Here is a 22,134-nt window from a genome sequence, read left to right as displayed (position 1 = left end):
ATGTTACAGGGAGATAAATTGCAGAGAAAAAAATAAAAATGAGATATTTTATTACGCTACGACAACAAACTCCCATGTTTTTCATACAAGACATACTAACATAATGTAGCACATTATTGTGAAATGAAAGTAAAAGGCCACGTTTTAAAAAAAAAAGATTGTAAACATAAGAATTTGTCTTATCGTATTTTCCACACTATAAGGCGCACCTAAAAACCTTCAATTTCCTCAAAAGCCAACAGTGCGCCTTATAATCCGGTGCGCCTTATATATGGACCAATATTGAGCCACAACAGGTCTAGCAACTACGGTAAGCAGCCGCCGACTTCATTTTCGCCCGCAGAAGAAGAAGCACGCAGTGCATGCTGGGATAGTTGTCAGAACGCTGGTTCGTTAATAAAGTTTGACTGACCTATCTACCTACCAGCCGTCTATGATCAGGTCGTCTGCAGGTCATTTAGCACCACGTTCTCCAGGAACATCCTGTGCGCGAACGGAGAAGGGTGACCATCGTCCGGCCACTCCCCGGCCCAGTCGCGGAAAGCTCTCCTCGCCGACCGGAGTCGGACTGTTTTGTTGACATTCTTTATGTCAACAAAGTGGCTTTAGACATTCATCCGGGGTGCTTCGACTAGGTTTGCCAAGGGACCAGCCCCTATACATTTAAAGGTGGGGGGGAAGAGAGACAGAGACTGCGGAGAGACCACTTTATTATTACACATCCACATTTGTAGAGTACGGAACAAATCGCATCCCGGGTGGCAACCCTAACTGTACCATCTATTCTATACGCCTTATACGCCACATGTTTAGCTGACCTTATGTATGGGAACATGACTTCTTATGGCTTTCTTTTTATAATGGCTTTCTCCTTTTTACCCTCCAAAACGCCCCGCCTTGTGGAGAACACAATGCCCGTTAACTCTCCCTTCCAGTGGGGCTTTGCAGCTCCTCCAGAGATACCATGGGCCTCTTGGCTGCTTCCCTGAATAAAGGTCTTCTTTTCAGGCCCATCAGTTTATGTGGACAGCAGTTTTTTTGGCAGGTTTTCAGTTGTGGGATAATCCTTTAGTTTCCAGATGATGGATTGGACAATGCCCCATGTGTTGTTTAAAGCTTTTTAATCCAAGCCTTCTTTGAACTGTTCCACAACTTTTCCTGGAACCTGCCTGGATGTGTTCTTTGGTCCTTTTGGTGCTGCTGTTTGTTCTCTAACAAACAAATGAAATCTTCACAGATTTTTACTTATTCTGAGATTAAATTATACACAGGTTGACTTTTTTTTTTAAAATCTTGTAGGTTGCACTGAAGTTTATGTGACATAGTGGAAAAAAACTCTCTGGGTATTAAAAGTTTTCCAACATCCTCCATCCCAACCACTGCTGAAGCTCAAAGCATCACCCAGCCATGTGCAGACTTATCTGTGCAGGTCTGTCCGTCTGCTAATGAAGTCATCACCATCCTCACTCCTTACCCTCAGCTGCCAGGACAAAAGTGAGGGAAACAGAGTGCAGAAGGCATAAATGAGGATTAATGTGGAAAGGTGAGTGATAAGCAGGGTGCAACCCAAAGGAACAGTGAAGGACAAGTGTGAAACAATTGAACGAAAGAGCAGCAAAGAGGAGAGAAAAATGCAGATGGAATAGAAATAACAGCAGCTACGGAGCGTGAGGGGTGAAGAAAGCGAGGGAGAGAAAGCTAGTGAGCACTGCACTGCGTGTCATTGCCCCCCTGGCGTGAACAATCCATCTCAAATTGATCTTCCAGCTCGGCCCAGCAGGGCATTCGGAATCAATCTCAAATTGATCTCTGTGCCAGAGGTCGGGAAAACTAGCAGTGGAGCTTATCAGAAATATAGTGGTGCTGTGAGGATCTGACAGGGAAACTTATCACACCGCACAACAGGAAATGGGCTCTGAGCCCCCTGGGGCAGAAAGAGGACGATCCTGTTCCCTATACACACACACACACAGACTCAATGTCTCTGCGTGTTCCCAGCCCAGCCGTGCGCTGACACATGCTCCCCAGTGTTCAGCACAGTAAGGAGAGGGCGAGGTGCGCAGAGATGCCGGTGCTCTTACACACCTACAGGGCGCCTGGAAAAATACAAACTTTGTCCGAGCATAATACGTCGATATATTTTTAAGCCAGACGGGTGAAATTCAAGGCCCGGAGCTCTTAATGACTTATAACGCATTTAATGTGTCCTCAGCGAGGCTGTGTGAAAGGCGGTCGATCAATACCAGCCTGCATTTAGACACTCAGTCAGCTTAGGGGAGCAACTTGCCACTTCAGGCTCAGTAAAAATAACAACACTTATAAACAGATGTCCCAAAGTGACTTTCAGTGGAGTCTCAAACTTAGAAAAATTGAGTCAAGGTACTGTAGTTTACAACAGGGTGCATTAAAAAAAAAAGTCAAACCCTTTCTTCTTTTTTAAAGCGTTTTGCTCCCAGGCAACAAATCTGGTTGGTAATATTTTACAGCGGTTTTCTTAGGGTCTTTCAAAAAACAAAGACTAATATACAGAAACATTCAAACTGATCTTACAGTCAGATTTAAATGTTATTGAATACATTCTAATTCAGTCCCAGCTATAAAACAGTGCAGTCAAGTTTGACGCAACGGGTGGAAGAAAAAAGAAAAGTCTAAGGAAACCCACCTGATTGCATCTATTCTTTGATTTTGAAGCAATCCTTCATACTGAGCAGGCACTATAAAATAAAATGTCCTTTAAGAAAGATGTTTTTATCCTGAAGGATTTTTTAAGCTCTACTCGTCTTTATTTGACAGTAAATCGGCAGGAAAGTGGAGGGGGAAGACATGCAGCAAAAGTTAACAGGCCAGGATTCGAACCTGTGACGGCCGCGTAGAGAACGGAGGAATATGATACATGGGTCGCCTGCTTTAACCCTGTGCCACTCCACTTTACTATCTTACGACACAAAATAAAAATTAAAAAAGCCACATTTCTGCACATTTATTGCAGCTATAGGAAAATGCATTTCACATATTTCTAAGTGCGTAATTGCTAAAATTGAAAAAAAAAAAAAAAAGAACTGCTTTCATTACTGTCCAATGCTAAGTGCATTCATTTTGCTCCTGAGGGAATGCGAACCCTGCAGTGCTGTCTCTCTCTTTCGATGACTGCCCAGGTCACCAGAATGATGCTGAAAGTGACTTTACAGAGCGCAACCAGGGACCGAAACACATGACAAACTAACAGAGGTCATTTTAACGGCACAGCAAGCTGCTGAGCGGCACAAAGATAGAACGGGGGCCAGGGAGAGGCAATAAAAAGCAGTGAGCGACTCGGGGAGGGCAGAGGAAGGGGACGGGAGCGGTGTGTTTGAGTATGTCAGCATTTGGGAGGCAGCAGTAGAGACTTTTCTGTGGCTTGGACTGCAAAAGTTGTCTGTCAGCACAGAGAGGTAATGGGGGTTAGCAGGGGGACGGAGGGGGAGTTAAAATGAGCATCTGAGTATATAAAAATATAGTCACTTGGTGCAAGGGGGCTCCATAATTCCTTCTAGTTAACAATGTTATTACAGCAGAATAACTGCTGATGCATTTGTCAAAACAAAAGAGAAAACAGTGATAGCTGAGTTTAATAATAGTGATTACCTCACTTTAAAAAAAACATGCCTGTCAAGTTGTGGGGTATGTAAAACAAGTGATCAGTACTTCCAGTTTATATGTTGGAAGCAGAAAAAAAGGAATCAGCATTTTGGATTAACAATTATGTCTGTGGTTCTGGGTTTGTTGTATTTCTGACAGGGTTAATATTCTACTGAGACCAGGCTCCAAGCAACATAGTTAATGCACCCAAATCAGAAAGAAAAATGGATCCAAAACGCAAATTCTTTACCTATTAATATAGTCTACACCAGTGCAACAGTCCTGTTAAACACAAGTGGACTGTTAATCTACAGTTCTGGAGGCGTATTACAAAGATAAAAGAAAAAAAGTGGTTTTATTAGATGAAACTCTGGCTTTTTTTAGATGATGGTCACATGTCCCAAGGTGTAAAAGGCAAAAAAAATCTCCTGTAGAGACGAGTCAGAGCTGCAGATTAGATGTTAGAAAGATGAAATCTGAGGCCTCTTCTTCCATTTAGTGAAGGTTTTTGTCTTTAACTTAGGTGATTACTATTCAAAATGGTTCAATATATTATCGACTTTTATGACAGGTGATTCCCTCACTTAATCACCTGTCTTCCCTGTCCAAAACGTGCATGCTGCTGTCCTCAAATGAACGTTGGATATGTAAATGAACGGCTGATTCGCTCTCCTGCATTGGACCATTCATTTGTGTAGCTGCTGTTTGGTTTCTCCAATCTTCTAAACAATCCTCGCTACACTGGACTGCATAAGCACTGCTGAGCTCAAGTTTGGGTGTTTTATCCTCGGTATCAACCAGTTTCTGTGTCAGAGTGCTTTTAGGTTTAAGATTCAATGCAATATTATGTTTGGTAAGTATCTTTCTTAGTTTCTCGGGTACTCTATCAAAATAGTTCTTCTTTTATCTTTCAGTGGAATGCGTTTAGCATTTTCTTGAAATCTTGGATGGCTTAATTTAGGATATTCGCTTGTTTGAAGGGCTTTTTTGATGTGATTATGTTCCTTGTGCGGACATGTTCGCCTCATTTCTGTAGAGCTGTAATGATGGACAGTTTATGTTCCAGTGGGTGGTAAGATTTAAGAAAAAAAGTACTGAGTCAAATGTTTGGGTTTTCTGTAGACTTCACTGATGAGACGTATTGTCATTGTGAATCAGGCAGTTCAAAACAGGGAGCTTGCTGTCTTGCTGTCTTCCTCCCTTATGAACTTACTGCATGAATTATTTTTAGCATCAGCACTTATCTTCTTTAGCAAGGATTAGAAAAACATATGTTCTGTGTTCTGATTTTAAATCAGTAATTTTTTTGTGTGCAGTTAATGTTTGTCTTTTAACATTAACATATCATTTCGGTTCAGACTCCAGCCAGGAAACCACTAAAAATAGTTCAGTATTTCTACCAGAAAATGTTCTGGTAGAAATACTGCCATAAAATTGTCTCTCACTGTTCAAAACGACTCAATATATTATCTACTTTCTACCACTTAGCCTATAGGTTTCCCTTCACTCTGTTGGAGGACAACATGGCAGTCATTTTCTAACAGAAAAAGCCAAGAGGAGTGTACAGCATGCATAAAAATCCCAGTTTAAATTATGATTGAACTGAGGTTGTACTGCAATACCAATATGCTGTTAAGGCGTGAACTAATGAAGCCTCTAAAAAAAAATCTATAAAATATTGTTGATGTATAAAAGAACAAAAGTGTTGGGCTATGGATCATCTGAAAAAATAAAAAGCTTGGGAAATACAAGCAGTTAATCAATTTTAAAAGGTGTGTGTAATCAATTGTGTCATCTTTTGGAACCACCCATTGATTTATAACCCTGAAAATTTGCAGCAGTTCATACTAAAGCAATGAATGAAAAACTGCAGCGTCGAATGTTCTCAATTTCCTAAAAGAAGGAAAAAAGATCTCTAACTTTTTACATCTCTGTGTTTTTATTACTTCAGACCAAAACACAAACCACCCACAGCAATTTTATTAAAATGGAGTCCCAATAATTATCTTTAAAAAGTAAAGTGTATGCCCTGAACAATTTTATGGTGCTTCTTTATTTTATCATGCTTCACTAGTCTTGCATCATTCCATTATCCTTATAACTTATTTTAACTGAATGGTTCCTTTTTCTGAAGGCTTAGACTTGACAGATATTTGACTGCTGATCTCTCCGTCTTAACAGGAATGACTAAGATACACAGACCATATTGACAGAGCAGGGCTTGATGTTAGCTGAGGTTAAAGTTTTGTCCAGTGAGGACTGCAGACTCCAGTCGGAAGTTTACTCAACAAATGTCAGTCCTGTCAATCAAAGCTGAAAACCAAAAAATACTTCTCCTGAGAACATCTCTGAATGGCAGCATGTTGTTTGCACTGGATGTCCCTAAGCACTCACCTTCTCTTCTAATTTCCTAATTTTATTCAAGACAAAAATCACATTTTGTCCTTGGCTATTCCTCCTTTTCTATTTTACTTTACATTAAGGTGAAAGGAAATGACTGAATTAGTATAACTGTGCTGCTTTGCCCTTCATGCAGCTGAGCCAAAATTACTTTTAGCTTTTAATACTTCACTAATTTCAGGACAATAGAGTATTTCAGGACATGACAATGACACAGGGACTTGCAAGAACTTTGAAGACTGGGAGTATTATTTATTCCCGGCTGCCTCCAGTAACCTTTTAACTTGGCAGCTTAGCTGCGTTGTGACGGGGACCCTGTTAGAGAACGTCTGGGCACCGCGCACTCTCCTAGGGTGCAGACTGAGCCACGATGACTGTAACTTATCATCTCATGTTATGCTGTTAAATGGCACCAGAAATTGTGATCTGTGAAATTTCAATTACTTCTCCTCTTCATATCGACTGCTTTTGATGAACCAGTAAATTCACAGTTTCTTGGTTGGTGCACGATGGCCGTCTCAAACAGAAATACAACATGCACAGAGACTGGTTTTAATTAAAGAGCTGTTTTCAAAGTGGAGAAATAATAAAAAGATGCACCGCTTGCTCATTTTGTTACACATTTTTTTGTGCAGATGGTCCTAAGTCATGCAGAAGAATCTATTATTCTACTCATTTACGACTGAATACAGGAAAATGAGGCTGTTCTAAGAGGAGAGGGTTTTAACACCATAAACATAGAGCCACTCCTTGCTATCGTCTGATTTGAATCTGAGGAAGAGATTACGTAGATGGAAAGTGTAACTGTAACTCCTACATGTTTTATATGGGACTTGATTACCGCCTAAAAGAAGTAACAATCTGATTGATTATAGTAAGTGGGTGACCAGGAGCTGTAGGGTCTGTGCCTTGTTGAAACTTAAAACCAGAAAATTGCTGGAGAGCGAGTCACTGATCCGAGATAAACATCGGACGAGGGTGGAAAGCCTATCCAGCTGGTGCGGTTTAAAAGATGCATATAGCTGGATGTCATCTGCATAGATGTGATAGGAGATGTCGGGGGGGAAAAAAAAACCCTGCATCCTCTCTGTTGTCGGCAGTGTTCTGTCTTTTATGCGCCGCCTTTGCCATCCTTCTGGGGTCTGCTCGGTGCCTTCCTGCTGCTGCAGCACTCCGCAGCTCCTCTTTATCAATGAACTAATCTAATGTGCCTCTTTCCGATTGTGACTCTGCAATCAGACCCGAAGGACTGTCAGCTGTTTAGTAAAGAGAGGACGACTGAGTGCAGTCTGACACACCGCCTTTACCAACCTGCTGCCATTCCTCAGAGTGAATAAATTTTTCCAAGGTTGTAATTTAACCTTGATGCCTGTTGGGAATTAAATTATGAGCTCCTTGGCTTGCCATTACTCTGCAGGCTAGTGGACCAAGCAGTAATAGATATGTAGAACCAGATTATTGATTGGCTACTGCAATATGTATCATTGATTGAAGCAGCAAAGTGTGTAATCACCGCATGTTTAAGTTGTTTCCCTGGAAATATCAAAGTTGTTCAGGTGAAACCATGTCTATTTCTGTAGGTACTTCTGTGTTAGTTTATATATTTATTGTAGTAATATAAGTAAGAGAGTTTTGGTAGTATAAATGGTACATATGGTTATATAATACAATGTCATAGGTTTAGCAAATTGTATCTGCATAGCAATTTAACTTACCTAGTCATTTATGTAGAAAAGTAAAAAAAAATCCATTCCTATGGCAAACAAACCTTTTGCAACTGTAGATTCTGTTCAGTTGCAGTCCAAAGCTTTTTCAGTTTATTCCAAATGTTTTGGTTGAAATCATATTGCCAAAATATTTGCTTCACATACACTTAAACTTGAGTGACATTCCATTGCTAACCCATAAGGTCAAATATTAAGATGAACCACCTCTTGCATCTGTTTGGACCCGTGTCTGTGAGGTTTTGACCATTCTCCCAGAAGAGCATTTGTGAGGTCAGACGCTGTTGTTGGATGAGAAGAATGTGACTTGTAGTTTCTACTTAAATTCATCCCAAAGTTGTTCTCTCTGGTTGAAATCCAGACTGTATAAGCCAGTGAACTACTTCCTCAGCAGGTACTCTTCCATATTTTGATGAACTATGCTTATGAATTGTTGCACAGTCGTGTTGAAACTGGAAGGGACATTCAACAAACTGTTCGTACAAAGTTGGGAGGATTGCTTGTGCTGATTCATTAGGACTTCCTTTCAGTGGTAAAAAAAAAAACCCAGGGCTGAACCCAAAACCTTAAGAACAGTGCCACACCATAATCCTCCTTCCACCAAATGTTACACTTAGCACAATGAACTCAACTCGCTGACATGTCCATTGGAGCGTCAGACACAGCTGACACCCCAATGTGTCAGTTGCTAACAGTCTGTGAATAGCAACTTTCAACACTTATTCTAAGTTGGATTTAATTTTTGTCTTTGACTGGAGAATTCAAATACTCAACAATACTTTGATCTCTATGGAGTACCAAAACTGACAGAAGTACAAATGTGTAAAAAGCCAAACATATATATCATACACTTAAAATCCACCAGTTGCTAAGACATTGGTTACATCTATCTTTGCTGATGTAACTATAATAAATTATCCCTTGAATAGCAATGAAAATTATATTATGCCTCAAATGTACAGCAAACAAGGTCACAACAAGCACCAAACACTGCAAAATGGATCCATGTGGAAGTTATTTTCGCTTGTCATTATAACTTCTAACAGAACAAGCAGTACAGATTTTCATTAAAAGGTCCAAAAAAATCAGTAAAAAGTATTTCATATACTGCATGCATTTTCAGAGATCAGTATTCCTGAACAATCAAGACAAATTAAATATTAAAGCTGCACAAATGGCTGCAATCCATGTTTCATTGCATATAAGTGTGTTTAAAGGGCAGTTTGCTGTGCAAGGAGACTCTGATATATTTTTTACAAGAAACAAGAGCAGTTAAGAGAAATATACTGAGTGTGAGTGTAGCAGAGAGACAAATAGTGACAGTGATTAAATGAAAGCAGAAGCGGACAGAGATTAGCTCAGAGTCTGTCCTTAGAGAGTGTCTGAGAGGGCAAACAAGCTACCAGCTCGCTCTCTATCTTCCTCTCCTCCCTCATCAAAGCCTCTCTGCTCTCATTTTGATCATGGTCAAAATCCAACAGTCTCTCTTCTTTCTCTTTACGTCTCTCCACTAATTGTCAGTCCACCAACACTCCCAGTTTTCTTCTAATTTCTTTTAAAGCCAAGGGGGAAAATGGCTTTGCATAGTTTTTCAGACATAATATAATTTTCCTCTCCGCTCATGCTGTTTTCAGTTTCTCTGTGCAGGTGTGGGTTGTGCTCTTTCTTGATTGTTGTACTGCATTATGCTTTCCATACATTTTTATGTAACTGAAATTTTGCTCATCCACATTATGTAAACCACTGTGCTTTAGGAGCCGCGGTAACTAGATTCAGTATCCACCACGGCCTCGGAAAGCAGGAAACAAGTAGCGATGCATTATGGGAGACACATTTTTAACTCATGTCCAATGGACCTTACCAGATACTGGGGATTGATGATAAGAACAAAGCATACAAACCTTTTGTTGTCACAAAGGTAGAATGTGAAGTGATACGCACTTCTTAATTTTGACCATCTATCTGCAGAAACTGTTTGCCTGCCTGCCTGATTCCACGATTTATCCCAAATGAATCCCTAACTCAGCTATTAGAGCAGCCTTCTTAAATGAATAGGCTCATTTTCAAAGGAATTAGTGTTTTCTTGATCTCCTACATAATTGTTCATATAAAGAACATCATTATTGTGATAAAACTCGTTGATACTTTGCAGCTGCAACCTATTAGCTTCTTACACCAAAACCTCCTCAAAGGCTCATCAGTTGTCTGGTCTGAGAGGAGGCTTCCAGAGAGGCAAGGATCATTTGAATGAAGGACAAAATTCTCAAAACCCCCACCAAAAACTCTCCAAATCAGCGGATCAGCACCAATCAGCTTTGTTACACATGAAGGTGAGGAGGTGGCCACCAAAATCTGTATAAGATCATAAATAATGTTAGGCTCAGAAAGTCACAGCTTAGGTTTCAACAGGAATTGATTAAGAGAAAACCTGGAGAATAATAATCTGAATAATTTTACGTTCTTTCAGCTATTCACTCTGTTCCTCACTTGAAACCAAAATCACTCTATTGGTTTACTTTTCTACACATTTTCATCACTCACACTGTAACTTGATCCTGTTGGCTTATTATGTTTGCCAAATGTTAAACATTCCCAAAGCTATCGTGTGTCTTATTACATAAAGGAAGAATGCAAATTGGCCTTTCAGTTCAGCGTTTGAGACAGAAGAGGCAGTGATTATGATTTTAGACTAAACTTTGCATTACAGTCCTGTTCTCTGTGAGTGTAGCATTAATCTCAATTAAAGTTGATGATTTGAGTAAGAAAATGTTTCTGGTGTGTTATTTCTAGTCCAAGGTCAGTGTTGGTTTACTGTGTCCTCTGTATTTCTTCAAGCACAAAAGAACAGATGGCACCACATAGTTTGAGCAAAAACACAGTGGTTTGAAGTGTAAGCTGGAGGAGCATGAGGATAAAGATGTTTTGTTGCTTCTTATCTGAAGTTGAGAGTTGGGCATTATTCTCTTGAAAACATGAACCTCTGATGGAGTGAGATCTTTTCAAACTTGGCTAAACAAAAAAAGAATCAACTTTTTCTCAATTTTTTTTCTATAATTAAGTGACTTTGGGCACTTAATTATATGCTAACAAAGAGAAAAGTGAACAGTTTATTTAAATAATACAAACAAATTGTCCTTCTCCTGCTGTTACTCTCATACTAAATCAGTGTAGGAACGTTTTTTGTAACTTTGTCTACCGATTCCAGCAGGTTAGGAGGGATTTCAGTCAATATATTTTCCAATACTGTGTAGTGCATATTTAGATTGCAAAAGATAGGTAAGATATGTAAATATGTGTAATGTTAGACATTGTCATCAGGTAGAAGTGCTGAAACCTTATAAACAGTGCAAGAGAAATGTCTTTCTCAAGGAGTTATGCAGTTAGACCTACCAAGTACAACCCATAGTGAAAACGGCAAAATATAACAATATAACACATTTCTTATTTAATGTTGACCTTTATTAAAACACATTAGCCAGTGTAAGATTTATTTCTAACATGCAGTAATGAATATGCAGTATTTCTGACTGACCATCTCAAAAGATGATCTCCGCATAGCAAGTCCATTTTGGGTTTAATTTTTGAGATTGCCTCTCTGTGCGACATCTCCTGTAGAGCTGATGCTGTTGTTATTCTGTTGTAATCATGTGAATGTCCTAATGGGAAGAACGTAGGGATGGAAGATTTATTTATTTGTATTTCAGCATAAGCATCTTCTTTTTAAATATTATATATATATATATAAAAAAAGAGAAATAAAAATCATTTACCCTAGCCTGACCTTTCCTCTGAAGCCACTGGGCTTTCTGCCTTATCTTGGTCCAGTCGCTATCATCATTATGAACTATAGAAAAATGATTCAATATCCATACATTTTTAAAAATACCAATAGGTTTTTCAATAGGCACATATTTTAATTTTGCATTTATTTGGATGTCAAACTAATTATGATGCAGGGCCACATCAATATCATGCATGTCCTCAAAGTGCTGATTGTGAGAAAATGAATTAATAAAACTATCTACCGTATTTTTTGGACTATAAGTGCTACTTTTTCCCCACGCTTTGAACCATGCGGCTTATATCCCGCTGCGGCTTTTCTGTGGATTTTTCTTCAACCACCAGGGGGCTCTTTAGCAGGAAGTGAATAATTTTAAAGTCAAAATTGGAAATCAAAGAAGAAAGCACTAATTTTCATTTAGAACAAGCACATGCTAGCAGCAGGCACGACAGATAAATGTTTTCAAACTCATACCCTCTCATCATGGAAACCACACGAAGACGTTCATATGATGCAGCTTTATCGATCCGCACGTAAGCTCAGCATGAACGAATCCATGGTTCGGCGTTGGAGACTACATCCTTGTGAAAAACCGAGAGTGGCGGAGAGATCAGCGGCTTATAGCCCGGTGTGGCTTATTAATATCTACATTTCCAGAATTTAAAAAAAACTTCGTAGATGCGGCTTATACTAAGGTGCACTTTGTAGTCTGGAAAATACAGTATTAACAAACTGTTAAAATATAGCTTTTATTGAATGATGAGTTTTTGTAATGAAATTATATTGAGCATCTTTTCACGTTTATATAACGTGGCATAATAAAAATAATGTATTTATTTTGTGGTCCTCTAAAGCCTTGAGATTTGGCCTGTGGGTCTTGAGTTTGACTTTGCAGTTTGAGACTTTAAAACAAACACACAGTTTGAAGAGCTAATCTCCTATTATTGAAATGATTTTCTTTGTCTGTTGGAATATTATGACTTTTAAATTATCCCATTGATTCTAAATATCACTTAAGCCATCAAAAATAGTACAAACAATCTTCTAATCGGACAAAACCTTAATATAAAAGAATGAATGATTATTTGTCAGCAAAGATGTCGCCGTGTCCAAAAAATCAATGAGAGGAAAAAAACAGAAAAATGCGAGTCATTGATTTTCTGTCACCTACATTTTTATTGCATCTGTCAAGTTTTAAACCATTTGAACATGTCAATACTTCATCTCAAACACCTTCTGGGTATCCCCACCCTCCCCATTCCCCTTGAATCTGTAAAATACTGATGTTTTCTTGCCTTAGTTGAATTCTGCATGCTGGAAGGAATCTCTGAGATGTCCTGTTCACAAAAGCAACTTGCTGTTTTACTGGTGAGCACAAAACACACACAGAGACATGCTGTGGCCGAGATGATTTATTGCCAAGCACATCTAATGGATTGCTTTGGCACTTGAGAAATTATGAAAAGAAATTAATTAGCCTTTAGTGACCCCGCTGTCCATCTGCTGCTGTTCTCTCTCTCTGCTGGCCGAGGCGCTTGGCTGCTTTCTCTGCATGTAATTGTTGTTTAAGGTGGCTGTACTTACCTGTGGAAGATTTATCTCCACTAAATCAAGTGAAAACTCTGACAACGTGCCATTACTCCAACTCAGCGACAATACCCGGCCATCATTACAAACAATGAAGAATTAAATATTTGTTTATGATATTATGCACAGTTAAATCTATCACACTAAATATTGGTCTGTCCGCTGAGCAAACAACTAGCTGTTATGTAAGGGTGGTGCTTTCCATTGCAAAAGCTTTACGATATTTAAGCTTAACTGGTCCTGAAGTTCTTAAAGTTTTATGAAATGAAAACAGAGGTGATGGTATTTGGACCAAGCGGTCCCAGTGAGTCCACGTTTGGACTATCAAACCAAATATTGACAATTTGTATGTTTTTAAACTTAGACCAGTTTTAAAGTCCTGCTTTTACAATTTGATCAAATAGTTCTGTTCTGACTACTAATGTGGAATCTGTGGACGGTGGTGAAAATAAAATCACGAAAATTGTGGACAACCCTGAGCATCCTCTTTATGAGACTGTCATAAAAAAGCAAAGTGTCTTCAGTCAGAGGCTTCTTCAAATTTGCTGTAATGCAGACTGCTACATAACATCCTTCCTTCCCACAGCCAGAACCATCTGCAGTAAGTCTTTGAAGAACCTTAGATTAATATGAGTTACTTTTAGATTGTAACATTTAACTTCCCCTTTGGATAAATAATGTATTTTTGAATTGAATTAGAAAAAAAACAAACTTTTCTGGCAACTCTTTGAAACAGTGATTTTATTTCATTTCTGCGATAGACTTTATGTCTGGGTGAATCAGTCGTCCTCGTCTGCAGCTGCTTCAAAACGCTTTTAATTAGTACTCATAAGACCTTAATTACATTGCCTGTTAATTTTAGAGTTTATTTTACTTTTTTTTTTGAAAGTCTGAATGCTTTTGCAACACATTCACCTCCTGCAGGTACAAGGTTTAGGAGGAAGTTTAGACGGACAGGGCCTTCACTAGTGCAACTCCTCAGCAGTGGAATAAATTACCCCTCCACAGCAGTGAGCTTTATTCACTACCTGCTTTTGAAACTGGTCTTGAAACCCATTTTTATTCCTTTAACATCAGCGAAAATTTGTTTTGTTTGTGTTTAATGTTTTATCATCTTACGTCATATTTATATGTTTTAGTTTCGTATGTTTATGGTGCACATTTACATGCAGCCCTTTGTTTCTTCTGTGGTTCTTTTAAAGTTATTCATAAATAAAATTGGTTATTTTAAACATCTCATTTATTCTCAAAATAGTTGACTTTCAATCTTCTTTTTCACACCGCTTGCATTGAAGATGATTGTGTTGTTATATACGGTGTATTCACTGTTTTCACACCGTTAGTAGACATGTAACATTGGCATCCTGGTTAGATGTATTTTCAAGAGTGCCTGCTACAAAGGGACAAGCAATAAATTGATTTATTACAATAGTGACCTAATCTATGCTGCTGTGAGAGGATCAGGTCACAGGACCTGCTTAATCCCACATGAAACAATCACTGAATTAAACTATAGACGTATTTTGTGCACTTTTGAGTTCTGTTAGTAATAATTTGTAGTTCTGCCAGCAAATCGCTGATTAGAGTATAACAGTCGAACTGAGACCGTTACAAGTAGAACATCACAAAAGAGTTATTACTATTTGACGTTATTTTTTTTTTCCAAAGAGATTATTCACCGAATGACAGTTTGTCCAGCAAACACTCGATCCCAAGATAGAAATCCACAAAGCAAAAGCCCTGAACAGAAACCGAGCAGCGGTTCGGTTCCCCTTCAGTGAGGATTTCGTTGAATGACTGTTATTTTCTGTTTCTCTTCGAGATGAATCCACTCAGAAAGACAAAGGTCAGCCTAGTTGAGAAGCTGAGGATTTGCAGCTTGTCTCAGTGCTCTGTTCCTCTCCCACATGGATTTTTTTTTTTTTTACAGGAACAAGATGTAAAAGGCCAGAAATGCCTTTATAATATTGAATCCTCAAATGGAAGACAAAGATGTTTCATGTAGCTTGACAGAGAGAGCTATAAAACGCAGGGACCATTTCTGTATGAAATGGGACAACAAAAAGGCCGCCTTGAAATTGGACTGAAATTGCACATTACATTTGTAGTAAATGAGCTCTTGTTATAAATTATTTGGAGGTTTTCTGTCCCCTGAGCTCAGCAAACTAGTTGGCATGAGACAGTGGAGAGACAGTGAGAGCAGAGTTTGAGAAAATGTGATAACGATCTGATCCAAAAATGAGTCTGGAGTTCAGATTCACACAATTACACAAATAGGTTGCGAGAGTTTCCCCATTGCTGTTTTCTCATTTCTTTTGAACACTTTTGTGGCTTTAATAATGTAAAGTGCTCTCTTTAGCGCCCTCCATTTATATGACAGAGGTTGAAAAACGAGTGGAGCCACCAGTAGGATCACCCTAAAATTGATCAACGATTGTTTATTCAGTAGGAAAGATATGAGAGAAGTTTTCAAAGATCTATTTCTGTTAATATAAAAATGAGCAACATAAAATAGATCTTTATCATTTATATTTAAATGTACAAAAATAACAACATACAGCGCATTCCTCAGCATTAAATTTAGCTTATTGCTCTTCAACAAACAAAAATGTGAGCTGAATGTAAGTTTAACAGTTTAAGTACTCTAATATTTTCATTTTCATCAATATTTTCTTATATTTGTCAACAAAGGATAATCCAGTGTAGAAAATGGATAGACAAACTATATAACAATAAAACTACTTGAATAGGTTGATATTGCTGAGTAGCCATAAAACTGTGCTGCTTTTCAAGCCACTGGGTTCCATAACACTGTCCGTAATAATCTCCACAAAATCAAACAATGTATAAAATGTCAGACTTTTGTCTGCTCCTTTGTGTTTATCCCGTTTAGAAAGTACCCATGGATGGATGAAACATTTTCCACTTTTGCTGTTTCATTGGACATTTTATTAGTCATATATTCTCACTATATACCATCTTCTGAGTCAGTTATTTGATTTTTCTTCCGATGCAGCACAGCCATGGTCGGACATGTCTCCTAGATCTTATGGGTGTTCAGATGACTTTGGATTCATGACAAACCAGTAGAGAAATCTCTGTCCATTACGGCGGCTTCACTGCATCAGCTTCTGTCTTTGCTGTCAGTCACTTTGCATGCAAAAGACAGATGAATATTCCACATGTTAAGACCTTACAATGATTTTATTAAACACGTATTTAATGGCAGTTTTATAGTTTAATGCAGAGACTGACGTCAGCTTTAAAAAAAGAGGGACATAATGATGAGGACAGAGTCAGTGAGACAGAGAAGCAGACTGAGGGATGGTGAGCCACATGCAGGGATTAATAGAGACTCATTGCAGGGATTTGGGAGGAACGATGAGGTCTGACACACCAGAATGTCCTCTCGCTGGAGCTTAGTGTCACTGTTCTCTCTTCCTCGAGTCCCTTTTTTTTTTCTTTTTTCTTTTTTTTTTACAGGTATGCATCAACCATACCAGTGTTTCTAAGTTAACTGTCAGATCATTCATTTGCCTTTCGTTCTTCCCGTCTCTCTCTTGCTCATGGTTCGTGTGGCTCACCACACCGAGCTTAAACATCGATGTGTTCAGTGGGTGATACGGTTGCAGCGCGATCCAATTTTTATGGATTTTCCACCTGGATGCCGCAGCAGAAAAAGAAAACCCAATGTTTTCTTCCAGCTGGCTGGAGACCATGAGGGCAGTGTTTTTTTTTTGTTGTTTTTTTTCCAGATGAAGAGCCTGCAGCAAAAAAACAAAACAACTCTGTTCACACTCACATTTACCCACTAAATCCTCAACAAATTACAGCCTTTAACTGAAATCAATGACAGCAGCAACAAATGTGCCTCATCAAAAGTTTTGCAAGCATTTTATCCAACCATTTGATCTGACTTTGTCTCTCCCTGTTTTGCAGGTCAGAGTTTGATCTGGACTACGACAGCTACCACGAGGATTACTACGACAGGTACTGTCAGAAAGTCGGGTCTCTCACACACCTCACTGCATGTCTGTGTGTCACAGAAAGCAACGAGATTTTACGCTCTTGATTTCTGTCTGCGTTCAGGCTGTCCATCATTCTGTCTCGGTTCAGGGTTGCCTCTTAGCAGTCACAATCAAACATTAAACATTTGCAAACCTGCAAAAGATACACTTCCCTTTATAGAGACAGCTGCAAATCCACTGTCGGTACAACTCCTGGTTGTGGATTGGATGAAAACACTGTGTGCTTTAATAAAAAAGACATTTGACTGAAAGGGAAAAGACCCAGCTTCACTTGCCTAACAAAACAACAAGGTGGCTCCATGACAGTCAAATGTTTCGAAGGTTTTTAAGAACCGCTTTGTTCAGATGTTTTCATGCTCTACTGCAGGGATGTGTGTTGTTCTTTACAGCACACCCTATTCAGCATTTGGTTTTATATTTTGGTATTTGTAAGGTGTAAACCAATGGGTGGATGCAGAAACATTTATTCCACTTAAACATGCCCATTTACAAGTAGTAGCCATGAGTACTACTTGTATTATATTGAGGAGAGACACCAAAAATGTGGAAGGAGGTTCAATTTCTGGGCTAAAAACAACATGAAATTAGACTTAAGGGTTTAATAACTGTTAAGATAAACATATTCCTATCAGAAGGGCCCTTTCAAAGTCCAGATTTAAATCAGATACCCAATCTTTGTCATGTCTTACATATCAAGGTTTAATGAGGAACAAATTGTCCTGCCAAAGGGATCCCACAAGGCTCTCCTCTTAGATCAATTTGATTTAAACATAAAATGATGCCTTACAGTGTCAAACAGAAAATTTTGTAAAAAAAATACTGGAATTTTCACAAATCAGTATTATCAAATATTATTAAATCTGATCTTTAATTAGTGTTCTTGTTCAATTATGGTTCATTTGTAGTTTAACATTCACATTTTCTATAGTCATTCAAGAATTTTCAAGGGCATTATTACATCCAACACATTTAAATGGTGTAATAATAATTTTTCACATCTTGTTAATGAATAAACAAGGAAGAAAAATAAGTATCAATCTACAAGTGATGATATTCCTCCCAGTTCACAGTTCAGATCTGAACATCAGAGAAAACGGAAGTGGAAAAAATTGAAGTTTTTTTCCTTTTGATTTTCCTTCCGTCTCGCTGCCTGGACAAGTTGACAACCATAAAGACATGTCTCTGTAAAACTGTGTGAGCATTATTGTTGAGTAAGTATCATAACCTCTTGGCTGAGCGGTTAAAATGTTTGCACTGTAAGCTCGGCAGTCAGGTGGACGAGGTGGTGAGTGGCTCCATGTAATCAGTCATCTACTAAAATTGCTCTGGGAGAGCCCTCCATCCCTCAGGCCCAAACTCTAACTGCTGCACTCAGCACATCTGAATAACAGGAAACGGTCACAATGCATAAGGACACTTACACACAAACACACACAGTTAATGTGCATCTCTTTCTATCAGTTCTCTTTTTTTTTTCTAAGTTTGTTCATCAGTGGCTTAAATTAATGTCAATTTTGCTCCACTGTCGTCTTTTTTTCCTCTTTTGTTTTCTTCTTCTTTTGCATTTTCTTTCTGTTTAGGGGGAACACTCGCCACTGATTTTCAATTTGTGTCTAACACAGTGCCTGACTATTTTCTGTGCTACTGGCTAACACTACAGACAGCGCCATGTGAGTGTGTGCATGCATGTGTGTGGGAATGTGTATAGCAAAAAATGAAATATTTATTTTTATATGCATATCCCTCTAGGTTTAAATCTGTGAAGTCTATGCGTGCGTGTGAGCGTGCATGACGCATGCATTTGTGTTTCAGTGTTGTTCACAGCGTCACTTTGTGAGGATGAGAGAAATTAGTCTTTTGGTGGACTGTCCTGTTGTTCAAACACAAAAGTAAAGTGTCTTTCAGCACACTGATAACAGCTCTAGCTGACAAAGCTGCTTTACATGCACGGTCTAATCCACAGAGACAAACACTCTCTCACACACATACGCCCACACACTTTTCTGTAATCCTCACCCGTCTGCTTTCTCTCATTGTCTGAGCTTCCTTTCTCTGGGATGACACTTCAAAGCTGGTGTAACATCACGTTGTGTATCTGCCCCCTGCAAACCGCTCCGAAAGCCTTTAAACTCCAAAAAGTCTTTGGTTGCCGACTCTCCCGGTGCTCCCTGAGAACAAGACGGTGCTCAAATCATGTAAACTCACTCAGTTATGGTGTCCTGATGCACTTCATCCACGTGACGCTCCGTTATGGAGGTGCACGACGACGCAGTGTGTGCATTGGTTTCATTTACAGCTTCTCAGAAAACAACAAAACACAGAAATGAGTTCACAGCTCTGCGACTCAATGTCAACTCAATCAGCGAATCTACTTCACCATCACGATTTAAGTTCTTTTTGGATGCTCACTTCTTCTGATTAATACCCAGATTGACTTTACAAAGTGCTGTGGAAAAAAGTATTTGCACCCTTACCGAATCTTCATTTTTAAATACGTCTGATTTTTAGACGTTTCAAGATAAACTGATTTTGCATCTTTACTGCCCAATACATTTAAAGTCTGAAATGCAGCTGGGCTCCAACTTCGTCACATCATAGAGAGATGAGTAAATGTCCAGGCTTATCCAGGCTAGTGGCTCATAGAGAATTGTCACTATATCATATCGTATTTATACCCAGGAAATGTGGATTAATAATTAAAAGTCCCTAGACATTCTGATCAACTTTAAGAAGTAGAAATTATAAACAAAATGCTGCTGTTGTGTATTTTTCTGCTGGTTTTTACAACATTTTTCCGTGTGAGACTATGTTACTGCAATAAAATATTAATAAGTACTTTACGCTGCTTTTTACTGACTGTCCCTACCAAGGGTGCACTACTGAGTGCAGACGAAGCTCTAAACGGTAAACTTTGATCTTGTGGTTTGTATTTCACCTACTCAGTTGGTCAGTGAGTACTGAGTATTTTCTTTTTATTTATTTATTACTTTAAATCGCCACCATATTTCTCTCTCTACAGAAACAGCTATGCACAAAGTGTCATTTCTGTAACCACTATAGAGGTTAACTGTGATACACCCACTGTCTGCAGCACTACCAGCCTGGCGGGGCGCTATTGATTGGCCCTGACAGAACCAATTACATTCAGTGACAGATAGAGACATGGAGCGGTCCACAGAGAGGAGACCGGCGCCAGAGGAAACACTTTCACGCTCCTCCTCTGGAGACAAAAAAACAAAGGAACGGTGCAAAGATGCTTATTTGTTTTAATAGCTGCCGTCTCATTTTACCTAGTTTATTTCATCTATTTCAATGTCTACAGTCTGCTGCTTTTGGCTGAGTACAATAGAATAAATGTTATCGCATTTGACTTTGTGTTGAATATTGATTAAATAATTGAAGTGTTTAGGCCATTAATGATTTTCTACCTGCTGAACAAATCAGAAGTATTGACCTTTATTACATATAGAGTTGGGCTAAAGGCTGTGGTACCTGTGGTAGATTTAAATGTAATGTAAAATTATTTTTCTGCAATAGGTTTTTTTTTTTTTTTTTTTTGATAAGCAATAAGACAGGAATCTCTAAAAAGAACAGTAAAATAATTCAAAAAGAGCTACGGGTTTTGAAAAAATAAAAACTATTAATTTGTTGTTTTTTTTCCTACAATTTGTTATAGAGTGACATCTAAAACCACATCATTCTCAGTAATCAATGGAAAATCTTTTATGGCAAAACAGGATTAAACCCTATTAATATTTACTGATTAGCTTATTGTATATGTAGTGATGAAATTCAGGTCTTCGAGGTTGGAAGGCCTCCGTGCCATCACCCATATCTTTAGCTCTCGCCACATTTTCTCTGTCAGAACAAAGTCGGGACTTTAGGTGAGCTGTGCCAAAACATTAGGCTCTCTTACAGTCAGAAGAAACTTGTTTGTATTGATAAAAGAACAAGTTTGGTCTTAATTGTGTGTATGTGTGCACAAAACACATACACACAAAAATTTTCTAAAAATAAATCATTTTAAAATTTGAGAACAGTGAAATGAGACACATGGTCTTTTCTCCTGATCTAATGAATGTTTTAGTTCAGAATCTGTTAGATTTTCTCTTGTTTGTGGCTAAATGTGTCGCTTCCACCTCACTTGGATTAGACCGTAACAAAGCTTTACGTGCTACACAGACAAAACTGGGTGCATAGTCGCAATTAAATATAAGTTACTTTGAAAACTGTCTGTCTGCTTAATTTGCAGGGCGTGTGACTATCAGCGTGTGCCAGCCTCCCTCTCTCCTGTCCCTTCAGGACCAAGTGTGGCCAAGAGATCCCGCTCCTCCTCCTACTCCTACTCCAGTGGGCACAGACGCAGTCGAGACAGAACCCACTCTAAGAGCTCAAGAGCCCACTCCACAAGTTCAAACACAGCCAAGTGTGAGTAATATGAATGGGCCGAGGCAGATTCACTTAAGCTTTTCAAAAAACGGTGTGGAAGAAAAATACTACCTTGTAGCTGTAACAGAGGCATTTGATAGAGAAGCCAGCTTTAGGTTCCAACTCTTATAAATTAAGGACCAAAGATGAAGAAAACATGACAAAACTTTGTGCAAACATCATATAAAAATAAACAAAAACAATGAAATGCAAATATGAAATAAAATATGAAAACAACTAATTGTTAAAAAAAAAAGTATTTAAATCTTTGGAGAGGCTTCAGTAAATTTTAGTTCTGACTTAAAGGAGCCAACCGTTTCTGCAGACTTTAAGGAAGTTGGTTGCAGAGATGACTAATACAAATTGTAATAAAGCTGTAATGTAACAAAATGTGAAATGAGTGAAGCGCTGTGAAGGATGAAGGGATTAGTGATGAAGGAGGAAGGGATGAGGGAATATGGTAAAAAAAAAAAATCATACAACTCAAGTATGTGATTGATGCCTGAAAATACCTGAGCAAACTAAAATATTATATAGGTTATATGAGAAAACATACCCTGAAACATAA

At 38.6% G+C, this 22,134-nt stretch overlaps 1 protein-coding gene across 2 annotated transcripts in view; it reads left to right on the top strand.

Moving 5' to 3' along the window:
• The window catches only part of LOC106964008 (heterogeneous nuclear ribonucleoprotein C-like), a 43,545-nt gene that overhangs the window by 17,075 nt on the left and 4,336 nt on the right, over window positions 1–22,134 (top strand). For both annotated transcript variants that reach the window (XM_015059224.1, XM_015059223.1), the window contains exons 3-4: window positions 17,050–17,100; window positions 21,391–21,566. In XM_015059224.1, coding sequence (XP_014914710.1) covers window positions 17,050–17,100; window positions 21,391–21,566 — 227 coding nt within the window. The remainder of the gene's footprint in view (window positions 1–17,049; window positions 17,101–21,390; window positions 21,567–22,134) is intronic.

The sequence above is a fragment of the Poecilia latipinna genome, unplaced genomic scaffold (assembly GCF_001443285.1).
Source record: "Poecilia latipinna isolate Pla-1442-1.1 unplaced genomic scaffold, P_latipinna-1.0 Scaffold1614, whole genome shotgun sequence".
Classification (NCBI taxonomy): domain Eukaryota; kingdom Metazoa; phylum Chordata; class Actinopteri; order Cyprinodontiformes; family Poeciliidae; genus Poecilia; species Poecilia latipinna.
Note: the sequence above shows the minus strand (reverse complement) of the source record. Positions and strands in the feature narration are given on the sequence as shown.